This window comes from Macadamia integrifolia, chromosome 14 (assembly GCF_013358625.1).
Source record: "Macadamia integrifolia cultivar HAES 741 chromosome 14, SCU_Mint_v3, whole genome shotgun sequence".
Classification (NCBI taxonomy): Eukaryota; Viridiplantae; Streptophyta; class Magnoliopsida; order Proteales; family Proteaceae; genus Macadamia; species Macadamia integrifolia.
Window position 1 is genome coordinate 22,680,621 of NC_056570.1, and position 14,243 is coordinate 22,694,863.

The 14,243-nt window shown below is 35.3% G+C and overlaps 1 protein-coding gene and 1 long non-coding RNA gene across 2 annotated transcripts; both read left to right on the forward strand.

The window, feature by feature from the left end:
- Positions 1–4,025: 4,025 nt before the first annotated feature.
- LOC122061372 lies at positions 4,026–4,732 on the forward strand. The gene is made up of 3 exons (XR_006134634.1): positions 4,026–4,154; positions 4,390–4,490; positions 4,584–4,732. It is a non-coding gene; the product is annotated as an uncharacterized LOC122061372 (long non-coding RNA).
- A 1,170-nt stretch (positions 4,733–5,902) lies between these two features.
- LOC122060732 (cysteine proteinase inhibitor 1-like) lies at positions 5,903–6,613 on the forward strand. The gene is made up of 2 exons (XM_042623836.1): positions 5,903–5,971; positions 6,317–6,613. Exons 1-2 carry the CDS (start codon positions 5,903–5,905, stop codon positions 6,611–6,613), a joined length of 366 nt encoding a protein of 121 aa, XP_042479770.1.
- The last annotated feature ends 7,630 nt before the right edge of the window (positions 6,614–14,243 follow it).

Genomic DNA, 14,243 nt, shown 5'->3' on the forward strand with positions numbered 1-14,243 from the left:
ATTGCTAACCTCAATGTGGTCCAGTCCAGCATCCTCTTCATTGGTGGCCGGTGGCTGGTGGCCGAATGGACTGAAGAGCCAGAGAAAAGTCCACTTCATTTGGGTATATAAATGTTCAATTAAACTCAACTAAATAGGGACGCATTTTCTGATCGAGACATCTCTTACACCTTGACATAAGGGGTGCGAAATGACTATCGTTCTATTTTTCGTCAATGCCCCACATTCATTTTCTTCGACAGGGGTATTGATGCAAGACCATGTTCCCAGACAAAAAATATTTTTCTGAATTAAATATATACTCTTGAGCTGCTTAGATATGCATCGTACATGTGAAGGTCAAGGAGCAATGAACATGCCATGTCTAAGATCTCAGTTTTGAAATAAATGCGACCTCCTGTTTCTCGATATATGTCTTTGTTTTTCTAGAAGAGAGTGAAAGGGAAAGGAAGAGGGGAAGGAGCTTACAAAATGAGTCTCTCTCTACTCCTTTTTCTGTTTTGTTTAATAGAAGCTTGGTGCAGTTGAGTTGGGTGTCGGCGGTGGGAATGTTTGACAAAAAAAATTGTATTTTATTTATTTATTTATTTTTATATAAAATTTCACAATAAAAATGAGGATTTATTAAAAATTCAGAGAAGAAAGCTGCATTATAAGATTTAGAATATCTTGAAAATAGAGACTTTCGAAAACCTTGATGAAGATGATCAATTTTTTTTTTTTTTTTTTTCAAAATAGAGTGGGCAACAACATTCAAAGATCTAATAACATGAATAAAAAAGCAAGACTCAAAATAAGTTTATAAGACTTGAACATCTAAAATGAGAGTAAAATCTTAAACGAACGATAAAACTCAACCTCTTTTATATAATGCATAATTAATATAGATTTAAATAAATACGTACAAGAAGGATTTTAGGATAACTCAAAATCCATTAGTGTTGGATTTTTAAAGGATAGCAACACTAAATATTCTTGTTGGACAAAAGTTATATGACTATATGTGATTGGCCAAGTTTGTTGGCATATTATGTATTATTGATGCATAACCATTATGGGGAAACCCCCAATGGCCGATTTTGGATGGAGTCCTAAAAAGTGTTTGGAGCATGTGTGCCTCATAGAGGAAAAAAATCATCTGCAATTCCGATCTCATACAATTCCGTGAAATACCACCTTCAGGGGGTGACACGTGTATTGATACCAATACAATGGTCCAGATCTGATTTAAATGTCTTTTCATTGATTTAATGTTTTATTAGTTGTTCCAGATCTGGGCCATTGTATTGGTATCAATACACGTATCACCGCTTGAAGGTGGTATTGTACGGAATTGTACGAGATCGGAATTGCAGACGATTTCAACCCCATAAAAGAGTCTATCACGTTGAGAAGGAACGGTTTTAGAAAAAACTTTGACCTTTTAACAACGATGTTTTAAAACTCTGACCTTTTTTAATTGAGAATTATGTCAGGATTGGATGTGTTGTATTATATTCAATTTCCTTAGTTGTCATGTAATTTAGCTATTCTATAACACAGTGTGGCCAAGTGGTAGGAAGATTGGTTTAACATCATGGATTGAGGTATCTAACACCTTTCATGGATCGTAACACTGACACATATTTAGATTGATAATTTAATCATTTCCGTTTGGGTCATGGAGTCAACTTATTTATTTATTTATTCATTTTTCAAGTTTTAAATACACCGACAGAGGCTTTACCCAAAAAAAAAAAATCTATATGGTTGTCGTTCAGAAACTCCCATGTAGGGGTGAAATAGGACCGAGTTGGACTAGGTTTCTTAAAACCCAAACCTCCAACCCTAGGTCTCCAAAACACAAAAAAAAATAAAAAAAAAATACAACTATATAGGTGTCGTTCAAATGCTCCCATGTAGGGGTGAAATAGGATCGGGTTGGACTAGGTTTCTTAAAGCCCTACCCTCCAATCCTAGGTCTCCAAAACTCAACATAGGTCTAACCGAACCCTATCGGGCTCATGCAAACCCACTGGATTGGCCCGGTTCTTTTCTAGCATCGGAATAACGTTGAGTGATCCTGTTTTTGCCATTTGTGTCTTATATATATATATATATATATATATATATATATATAAACCAATAGATCAAATGATTGATACACAATTAAAATTATGAAGTGCAACACAATAATAGATGTTCAGGACACCTAACTATAAGAATCAATTATCCAAATTTCATTATTTTGAATAAAAAGATAGGATGACTAGCCTAAATTATATTTTATAAATTAGGATTAGGATGGGCCTAACCTCAAATCAGGTCTTATATATATCATACTACTATATAAAAGTACGTACTCCTTGTATTTGGTATACTTTTTCAAAATGACTAAAAAACCATTTACATCTACCAAAAAAAAAAATCCCAAATGACCAAAAAACACCAGAAAAAATCCCCAAATGACCAAAAGCCCCTCAAAATGGAATATGAAACAAATATCATAATAAACTCTCTATAATTCTCTCTCTCTCTCTCTCTCTCTCTCTCTCTCTCTCTCTAAACATGGAGGAGAAAGGGGGAGAGTGGAACATTAAAAAGGCATATAATTATAAACCCTAAACTCACTCATCCTCTCACCCCTAAAAATGGAAGATAAATCAAATAATAATAAGAAACTCTATAATTCTCACTCTCTCCCTCTCTAAACGTGGATGAGAAAGGGGGAGAGTGGAGTATTAAAAAAGCAAATAATTATAATTATTATTAAGTATTAAAAAAACATATAATTATAAACCCTAAACCCACTCATCCTCTCACCTCTAAAAATGGAAGATGAAACAAATAATAATAATAAACTCTATAATTCTCACACTCTCTCTAAACGTGGAGGAGAAAGGGGGGGGGGAGTGGAGAGAGAAATAGAGAGAATTATGGAAAATGGGTATGGAATAAACAATTATGGAGAGAATTATACAAAAAAAAAAAATAATAATAATAAACTCTCCATAATTTTCTATTTTTTCTCTCTCTTTCTCTCTAAACGTGTAGGATAAAGGAGAGAGTAATAGTTAATTAAATATTAAAAAGGATTAAAAAAAAGGCATATAATATTCCTCCTTAAATCTCTCTCTCTCTCTCTCTCTCTCTCTCATCCTCTTTGAAAAAAATGTGGAGCACAATGGAGGGAGATTCTTCATAAAGAGAATTATAAATAATTATGAAAATATTAAAAAGGTAAATATAGAGAGAGATATACCATAAAAATAAAAAAAATAAAAACCGCTCCTAAAATCTCTCATTCCATCCCTTACAAAATCCAAACATGGAGGAAAGGGGTATTTTCTCTCTATAATTCTTTTTCTCTCACTGACTCTCTCTAAACGTAGAGGAAAGCCATTAATTATAATTATTACGTATTAAAAAAAATAGGCACAAAATTATGAAGAGATTTATTGCATAAAAACGGTATCTTTCAATGATCTTTCATCGACTTTAAAGGTTTGTACTGCATGAAATCCTTCCTTATATATACCACAAAGAATGACAAAAAAATCAATTACAATATCTCAGGATTTCTCAATTTTTTGTCTCTTACAATAATAGTTCAGAATATTTCCACCCAATCTTTCTCTTATCCATTTTATTAGTAAAGAAACGCTTCCCTCTCCTTCATTAGGAAATAGAATTTCTCTCCCCCAAAGTATTTATTAATTTTTTGATATGTTTCTTATCTTATTTATTAGTAAATAAAATCTTCCCTCTTCTCTTCCTTTTATTAGAAAGCAAAATCATAAATCTTTTTTTCTCTCTTTTACACACGTTCCTATCTCTACCATTAGAAAGAAAAACCAGAAATCTTTTTTTTTTCTCTCTCTCTCTTTTTCTCTCTCTCATATGTTCCCAATCTTTCACTTATCCTATTTATTAGTAAAGAAACTCTTTCCTCTTCCCTCTTCCCTCTTCCTTCTCCTTCATTAGGAAATAGAATCTCTCTCCTTCCATGTATTTATTACGTCTCTTATCTTATTTATTAGTAAATAAAATATTCCCTCTTCTCTTCCTTTTATTAGGTAACAAAATCAGAGAGTGTGTCTCCTCTTTAGTCTTCTATCCCAAAGCTCACAATCTGCTCTAAGAGCTCTCTTTCTCTATTATTCCTTTGGCTCCAGGTAAGCTATTGTAAAGTTTCTTATACAGTTCTTTAGTTTTTTCTTTTCCTATCCATTGATATAATTTAAGGTATTCGTCTTCACTCCTTAATCATATAATGCACTTCTTATCTTCTAATTTTTTTTTAAAATCTCATTTTGTTTTTTAATCCATACTTTTTAAATATTCGATTTTCTTCATTCATTTATAGGTTTATCGTATGTAATGTTGGGTTAACCCTCTAACTTGTCTTAGGTATGAAAGGAGCTTAGGGCTTCATAATCCTCGATTGGTTAAAGAAGTCTTTAAGGATTTCAGAGGAAGGCACGTTGGGACAATCAAGGCTCTCACCACTGGTTGGATTTTGATTCGTTGCTTCTCTCATTCTTATTTTGAGGATTTTTTGCTTCGTAGGTTTTGATATTTATGTTGTTATTTTTCTTCCGCAGATGTTGAGAAATTCTTTCAATAATGTGATCCTCATGAGTTCTGTTTTTTATATGGGATTGGTGGGGTTTTGGTTTTAAAAAAGTAATAGTGACTACAGTATCAATTTGGTTTCTGGATGTTGTTAAATTGTATATTTTGAGTATTTGAGAGTTGCAAGTACTCAGGTTTCACTTTAGAGTTGATTGGATCTCAGATTCAGAGATATCTCCAATTCTATCCCTTATTTTATTTTCCTGTAATCCGACCAACTCTTACTTCTCTTTGAGTCCCAAGTTCCCAACAACCAATGCTTAATTGGACATTCAATTGAGCATGTAGGACTTACATTAGATGCTCTAATAATTCCTAATGGACAAACTTTTTCTACTGGATGCATGTGATCACCTCTAGATCTGTCTGAAAAAATAAATGGCTAAAAAGAGATCCCTTCAGCATTAGATATCTGTAACAAAGTGACCCCAAATTGCCAAGTAAAGGAATCTATGAAAGAAAGAGTTGAGACTATCAAGCAAACCATTAATACCAAGAATTAATATGTTCTACTGGTCTTTCAATCATGTTCAATTGATCTTCTATTTTTGTGATATTCTCTCTTACATAAAATATGTTTTTATGAACCTTATAAGAAAATCATTTTTGATTACACAATAATGAAATTGGTGATTGTGATTCCATTACTGTTAACTAGCTTCTGAACTCCCGATTTCTTTGGTTATAACTAAGGCTATAGAAAGCGCTTAAAAGGAAAGGGCATCAATGTCGTTCCCTCTTTAGAGACTCCAAGGTTGTTTTCATCGGCATTCAAGGTTCCTAAACTAAAGAACAGATCCTCGATAGCTTATAACTAAATCTCTTATAGAGAGACAGAGATACATTTTACTAAAGAGAGGTCTTTCTCTTACCATTGATTGTCTAAAAATATGTTGTAATTGTCTATCATTATTTGAAATTTAATAGTCATTTTAAAATTACTAATTGTTTCAATGGATATCATATATGATTGAAATACATCTTTCTCTCTCTCAGCCACGTGCATTTGCACGTGTCCTTTTACTAGTATATATATATATATATATATATAAACCAATAGATCAAATGATTGATACACAATTAAAATTATGAAGTGCAACACAATAATAGATGTTGAGGACACCTAACCATAAGAATCAATGATCCAAATTTCATTATTTTGAATAAAAAGATAGGATGACTAGCCTAAATTATATTTTATAATTAGGATTAGGTTGGGCCTAACCTCAAATTAGGCCTGATCCAACTCTAACTTATAGTTCGTGTTTTTCAATCCTAACCTACCCTCATGGTCAGAAATCTTAACCTAGACCCTATTCGAGCTCAGGGCAGGCTAAAGCAAGTTCAGGCCATAAAGGTCAAACTTACACTTTTACTCCCATGATGAAATTCTGCCTCCCATGACTCACATTTAAGATGATAAAGATTGTCCACTAATGGAAGAGCAACTTATATATGGGAAACATTTATTTACAACAACACAATAGTCAAATTTCTATAATAAGAAGCATTTAAAGACATTAAACACAATTTACCAAAGAAACAAAGACATTAAACACAACAATTATATAACTCCAGCAAAGGCCCATCAAAAACAATTCAAAACCAGACTTGTTTCCAGAGCAAGAGAGAAAAGAATAGCAGAAAGTATGGCATCCCTTCACTATTTCTTTGTTGTTCTTGTTTGCTTCTTCTGCAAAAGACTTCTGCTATTGGTGAGCCAATCCCCCCACCGGGTGGATGGCAACCCCTTGAAGATGTGAAGGATCCACATGTTCAAGAGCTTGGGAAATTTGCAGTCAGTGAACACAACAAAGAGGCAAAGGTGGACCTCCAATTTGGTGAAGTGAAGAAAGGTGAATTTGAGGTTGTTAGCGGAACACTTTACAGACTCCTTATCACTGCAACAAATCATGGTAATGCAAGTGATTACAATGTTGATGTGTATGAGGAAAACCGGACAAAGATTAAGATGCTTACCTCCTTCACCAAAGCATAAGAGCTTAACGTGTTTATCGATAACAAATATGATAGAGTGAGAGCAAGAGAGCTAGCTTTTTAGTTGTCAAGGGACTTATGTTAAGCCTTCAAATATTATCCTAAATAAAGCATTTCTTTTGTTTCTTTTTTCTTCTTTATAAAAAGTAAAGCAGAAAAAATTTCTTCCACACAAACAAAAAATATATCTTTTCTTTTAATACGGGTGCACTTCGATTAGGACATGGATCAAGTCAGAGTTGAAAACCAACAACATGACTTTTTTTTCATTCTTTTTTTTGGTAAAAACAACAATATGACTTGCGCAGGTCATTTTTGGATTTTTTGTTTTGTTTTTTTGGTGGAAGATTTTAAAGCTATGGGAAAGGTTTCCTCTGACGCTTGAGTACTAATTCAAGCAAAGGAGACAGCCGCATTATAAATTTTACAGTGGAGGGGGGATTTGGAGCGAAAGAGAGTGCGGGAAGGACTGAGGCATCTTGACATGTAACTTGGTTCCGCACACATATACTATACAGAACCCTTTTTCTAAAGTTAATACTCATTGTCAGAAAAAACGTAAAAGGCTGGGAAGACCACAAGCTAGTGGGCATTGTGTTTAGATCTCTTATATATAATCTTGACGTGCTATTTAGGTTTGCACATATGCAATGATTGGTTAATGTATCTATCTCTCTTCTCAATTTCTTTTCTTTTTCACTCATTTCTTGACAATCAAACTAAGCCTTAGTGGCTAAAAGAAGGAGAAAATGATTAAAAAAAAAAAGATCAATGTGCCATGCAAGTAAAGAGGGAAGATGAAGATTCGAGGAGAGAAGAGACATTTTACGGTGTGGAAGAGAGATTTTAGGGTGTGGTTAGAGGGATGGAGAGTTTGAGATCAGGTGACAAGAGAAAGAAACTTAGGATGACACTTTGTTTAATTCTATTTATGATGATGAGACATTTAAAATGTTTTTTTTTTAAATTTTTTCTTTTCTTTTGCAAGGCCTAAATTAGGGTCAAAAGAGGCCACTAGGACACGCTTAGTACTAACTACTAACCTACTACTACCATATTTTAAGAAAGGTAGCAACCTTTTTTGGATCTACGCTAGAACCCATCTGCCTAGCTACCATCCATTGAGCTAGAAGCTCATCCTCTTATGGAAACACAATTACTTAATAAACATGAAGCATTTATTTATAACTGACACATGATATGCAAATCTCACGTTTCTTTCCATTGTTTCTAAATCCACGGACCAGGGTCGTTTTCGTATGTGAACCTGATCCACTCTCGATTAAAAGTCATATTGCATTTAAAGTCGTTAAAACCGCAACTATATAAATCCAGCTAAGGTTTATTTATTGTTTCTTGTTTGCTTCTTCTACAAAATGCTTAGAAGACATTAAACACTACAATTAAATAAATCCAGCATATATTGCCCATAAAAAAAAATTCAAAACCACACTTGTTTCCATACCCAAGATTTCAAAAGAATAGAAGAAGGTATGTCATTCCAGTATTTCTTTGTTATTCTTGTTTCTTGTTTGCTTTTTTTGCAAATTACTTCTGCTATTGGTACGTCAATATCCTTCCTGGGTGGATGGCAACCCCTCAAAGATGTGAAGATCCACATGTTCAAGAAATTGGGAAATTTACAGTCACTGAACACAAAGAAGAAGCAAAGGTGGATCTCCAATTTGTTGCAGTGAAGAAAGGTGAATTGTTAGTGGAACGAATTACAGGCTTCTTGTCTCTACATATGATCATGGTAGTGCAAGTGATTACAATGCTGAGGTTTATGAGCAAGAGTTGACAAAGAGTAGGAAGCTTACCTGTTTCACCACGGCATAAGAACTCCACCAGTTTATCTGTCATGAGTGAGTTAGAGAGAACCATTTTTGCCAAAGGGCTTGAGTTATACCTTCTCATATTATCCTAAATAAAGAGTTCTCCAATTTTAAATGGAAAGTAAGCGGAGGATCAACGAATTACCTTAGTATAGCTTTCCTCGCAACGGAATGGATCAGGTTGCACCACGGGTTGATCCACACGAACAGCAACAAACGAAAGGTTGCAACAATCTTGCAAATCCAAGGATTGCAATGGAGATCCTTGGAGACACACACTCTCAATTGGGAGAGACAGAAGAGAATAGGGAGAAAGAGATTAAGTCAAAACCCTAGTTGGATTTGTGGCCAAAACCCTCTTATTTATAGAGAATTATTGGCTAGCTAGGGTTCCCAATCCTAGTGGGTCTATGATTATTCCAAGTGGGCAACCACGAAGGAACTGGGTCGGAACCGAGTCCGACCCATATTAATTAACATCTCCCACTCACCCACGTAAGGCAGACATACTCAATTGTCCATTCTAGAAGTCTCTCTATCATAGGTGTCTCATCATATGGGAAATGGAGCATGCAACTTAATGAGATAATACAAATGTAGGAGTGCTATATCAAGCTTCCATCTAACCAACATAGCACATCACTGACAAATAATCTGGGGTACCCTAAACAATCTAATTACACTAAGTCTAGCACTCTCGATCCCTCATGATGAACAGTGCTGACCTTAAAACATGCAATGTGCTTATGACTATGTCGAAACATAAATACGACAAGTCACCCGGGAAAAAACACATAACAAGGGTGTAATTTCGAATAGTTTGTCCTAAGCCCACATGTCAGTCCGACTATTTTCAACCACTTTCCCAATTGTGTCCAGCAGTACCGCATCATCCATGATCCTAAGGAGCACGTCAAAGTAGCATCATTGGGCATCCTCTTCATGCCATGGTCTCATGTGGAGGGTATTTATAGGATCAATTCAGTTTGATCTAAGTTGCTCACATAGTGACGAAGAAGGGAACTATTTAGTCACTTTCACAAATAGTCGTAATAAAGTACACACAATATGAAATGTATGCTATTGTGCAATTTCCACTAAGGTGGGCATGTCACTCATAAAATGAAAAGAACGCCATACGAGTCTAGGTTCAGTCACACTTTCAAGCGCCTAACCTGAGTAAATCAGCCCAATCGCCCCCATAGCGTCTGTCTGAGTTCTCACACTTGGCTATAAGTAGGCTAAATTGAGACGTGGGATCTCTGTGTTTGATCATAGAAAGGTCTAATCTTAGCCACTTAGCTAAAAAGTTGTCTGTTCATCTCGCTTGCTATCTTCAAGCGCTAAGGTGAATTTGACTCATCTTGTTTGCTGTTTCCAAGCACCAAGGTGAATCACACGTGTGATTAGATCGATTCAAGCTTGGTTACATATTTACAAAATAAAATGTGTATACATGTAAATCACCCTGAAGAATCATGTCTCATATAAATATATCAAATAGTGATAATAATAATGTCTAAAGGAAATATCAAAACTTAAAATACAAATCATCCATATCTAAGTCCCAGATTCCTAACATAAGTGAGGAAAATATCTCGAGCAATAGACTTAGTCAATGGATCAGCCACCATGCTACTCATGGAGATATGCTTCAAGACAACTTCCCCTTGCACAACCATTTCTCAAATGTAGTGTTATCTGATATCTATGTGTTTAGCTTTCACATAGAACTTGGGGTCCTTGGCGTGAATGCCAAAGCTGCTGTACTATCACAATGTACAAGCACCGCATCTCCTGAATGAGCGGTAATGCCAAGGCACTGTAGGAACCTCCTCAGACAAACGGCCTCCTGAACAGTCGTCGAGCACGCGATGTACTCAGTCTCCATCATGGATAGGGCGATGCAGGTCTGCTTCTTGCTACTTTAAGATATAGCCCCACCCCTAGAAGAAATGCATATCCCGAAGTAGATTTACGCTCATCTCTATCACTAGCCCAGTCGGCATCACTATAGCCTCTCAATCTCAAATCCGAACGACTGTAGATGAGGGTGAGATCAGTGGTCCCATAAAAGAATCTAAAGATTCTTTTCACTGTCTGCCAATGGCATGGTCCTAGATTACTCTGGTAACGACTAACCATGCCAACTGCGAAGCATATATCTGGATGTGTGCACATCATCACGTACATCAGACTACCTATCGCTATTGCAAAGGGTACTTTGGACATTTGATTATTTTGTTCATTTTTTTTAGGGCACTGGTCAAGGCTCAAAACATAGGCCTTGTCTATGGGAGTGTTAATGGGTTTAGACTTATCCATATGGAATTGTTCGAGGATCTTCTTTATATAAGTCTCTTGAGACAAACTAAGAATATTCCTAATAATCTTGATGCCTAACACAAAGTTGGCTTCACCCATATCCTTCATTGCAAAAATAGAGGACAACTACTCTTTAGTGGTGACAATCATCTCCATGCCATTCTCAATCAATAGAACATCATCAATATATAAGGATAGAATAAGGAAACTTCCCTTGGACCATTTCGCATACACACAGTGGTCCTCTTCAATCATTTCAAAACCAATAGAAGTAATGACATGATGAAATCTAAAGTACCACTTCCTAGATGATTGTTTAAGGCCATATATAAAACGTTTGAGACGGTGGACTTTATTCTCTTGTCTTTGGTCTCAAAACCCACTGGTTGATCCATAAAGATCTCGTCTAGTTCTCCATTGAGAAATGCAGTTTTAACATCCATTAGAAAGAGTTCCGAATTCAATTTTGTGACAATGGTTAGAATGAGGAGAATTGAGGTAATTCTCACCACTGGGGAAAAAGTCTCATCATAGTCTACACCCTCATTTTGGGTATAGCCCTTTGCCACAAGGTGTGCCTTATACTTGTCAATTGAGCCATCTGCCTTGTGTTTGACCTTTAAAACTCATTTGTTTTTAATGATTTTACGCCAAGGAGGTAGGTCAACTAACACCCTTACCTAGTTCCTTTTTATAAAACTTAGTTCTTCCTCCATAGCAGCTTGCCACTTATCCTCAGCAGGTGAGGGGAGCGCATCTCACAAAGAAGCAGACTCATCCTCATCCTTTGGTACACAAATGAAAGTTTTCCCTTCAATCTCAAAACGTCGACGGGGAATATGCTCACGAGTGCTCCTACACGTGAAGGAATCCTGATGATTGTCTAGTGGTACACTCCCACTAGGCTGATCAGCCTCACTTTCTTTGGCGATTATAGAATGAGTAAAGTTCAACAAATAAACCCTTGACCACAATCAGGGTTTAAATTTTCCAATACTTGTGGATCCCAATTAGCAAGTAACATAAACATGCATAATAATATAACCATAGTATTATTGATGCAATTTGGGGTAAGGTTAAGAAGCCCTAATCCAATTGACATCATTAAAAAAAAATAATTATAATTGGATCATAACAGTATCGGTCCTTAACCAATCCCTGTTACTAATCAATTGAATCCCGATATTTAAATAGGTTGTAGAGATTAAAAAAAATTAGTTTGATCAAACACAATATGACCGAAGGACTGTCGACTAGCAGTGGATGATCAAGACTTGGCCACGGGCAATCTCAATGTCCACACAGCACAAACGCAATACAAGTCTTTAATTCAAGATTTATAAACTAAATATAATACTATTTACTTTTCAAGTGTATGATAATACTTATAAAACTCCAAAAAACAAAATCATTATTGCATTTTTGCACTTTTGCACTTTTGCAAAAGAAACTTAAAACCTGCACAATATTTATCATCTTAAAGGAAAACGTAAGGTTGAATCGTCCTAATAGAAGCACGACCAACATCATTGTGTGAAGCTTGGCACATAAATGGGCAACAATGCGTAATCAATCAAACCTTGACTTTGATACCAATGTTAAATGGAAAATAAGTAGAGGATCAAAGAATTACCTCAGTATAACTTTCTTCGCAACGAAATGGATTGGGTTGCACCACGCGTCGATTGGCATGAACAGCGATGAACGAAAGGTTGCAGTGATCTCATTAGGCAATATTCCACCCTCCAAATTCAAGAATTGCAATGGAGATCTTTGGAGGTACACACTCTCAATTGGGAGAGACAGAAGAGAATAGGGAGGAAGAGATTAGGTCAAAACCCTAATTGGCTTTGTGGCCAAAACTCTCTTATTTATAGAGAATTGGATAGCTAGGGTTCCCAATCCTAGTAGGTCTATGATTACCCCAAGTAGGCGAACCACGAAGGAACTGTCGGAACCCAGTCCGACCCACGTTAATTGATATCTAGAATTACATTTTATTATTTTGATTTATGATTAATTAATTAATTGTAATTGGATTTAGATTTAGGTTTTTAATTATATTTTAGATTTTTATTTAGTTGATACAATCTAGTAGGATTCCTCGAGGAATCGAAATTGAATTGATTGAGGATTTAGGAGTTTAACATGGGTTTTCGAGAATGGATTCAAAAGAATGCAATGTATGATCTCGTGATTTAACAAAGACACACGGTTCTCTTAGCCGCAAGTAGGGTATGTTATCATTTATGTGTCTATCTGTTTTCTCAAATGAAATGTTCTTGTTGCCCTCCAATATATTTTATTGTCTTGTTACACTCATAGGTGTGCTCTTCTATTCCGCTTGCTCAAAGAACCCTTTCCCTTAATTAAAACTCTACATTTATCCACTCGTGAAAGATGGAAAACCAATTAAAGCTGAAGCTGGATTAATCAATAGACTTGAGCTCTTTTGCATCAAGAACTAAATCCTTATTTTTCATAACAATAGCATTTTGTATGTTGGATGTGTTGTTGTGTTATTTGCCAGTGTCTTTATTTTTTGCTTGTAATCCATAGATTTGGTTTTGGTGGCCTTGTGGCTGTGAATTTTGTTCATGGATGTCAATGAAGATGATTTTTGACTAGTCATCCTCATAGGGAACTAAGAATTTTTTTGCTTCTGTTTCTCATTCTAGAATCTATTTTGTCTAGTAGTTACTAACCAATTTTTATTTCTGGCCTAAAAATTGTTCTCATAAATAATTTCTCAAAAATAGAATAGAAATTGAAATAGATTTGTAAGAAATAAAGTTCAGGCAATAGATATAAAACTTTGACAACAACAATTATATATTACAATATACAATTATATGTGGAAGGTAACTTACTTGTTAAACTTGATCCTCTGAAATGATGGCAAAATCATCTAACTTATTTATGGTTGAGTCATATAGTTATTATATACTCTTCTTAAGGTCTTTGAACGCCCCTTATATCAATGAAATCAAGTCGACCGTATGTCTTCACCTCTAAGATAAAGCAACTCTTAATGCCCCATATACGATGTATATGTATTAATACGTACAGTTGCATGTACATGTACCAAGATGTCCCTTAAGACAAAGTGGGTAAAGTTGTGCCTTTACAATTTTGAATTTAAAATTCAAATTCATATTCAAAATTTAAAATTTGGATTTTTGAGACCATGAATGCCATGTAATTAAAAGAGGAATGACGAAGATTAAGGAGAGAGAGAGAGAGAGAGAGAGAGAGAGAGAGAGAGAGATTAGGGTAACCCATCCGTGGGTTGTCCAGCTAGTTAGGGCGAATTGGGGATTGTGTGCATGGTCTCAGGTTCGATTCCCCATCTGTTCATCTACGATTTAAATGAAGACCATGGCGGTGGGTTGTTGTGCTAGTCTCCCCAAGGATTAATCGAGGTGCACATAAGCTGACTCGAACACCTTGGTTAACAAAAAAAAAAAAAAA

Bases quoted from the DNA above. Each gene is read 5' to 3' on its own strand.
- LOC122060732 (XM_042623836.1), top strand. From the start codon at position 5,903: ATGGTCAGAAATCTTAACCTAGACCCTATTCGAGCTCAGGGCAGGCTA. The intron at 5,972-6,316 runs GTCAAACTTACA...CTTCTGCAAAAG, and splicing joins AGCAAGTTCAGGCCATAAAG to ACTTCTGCTATTGGTGAGCC.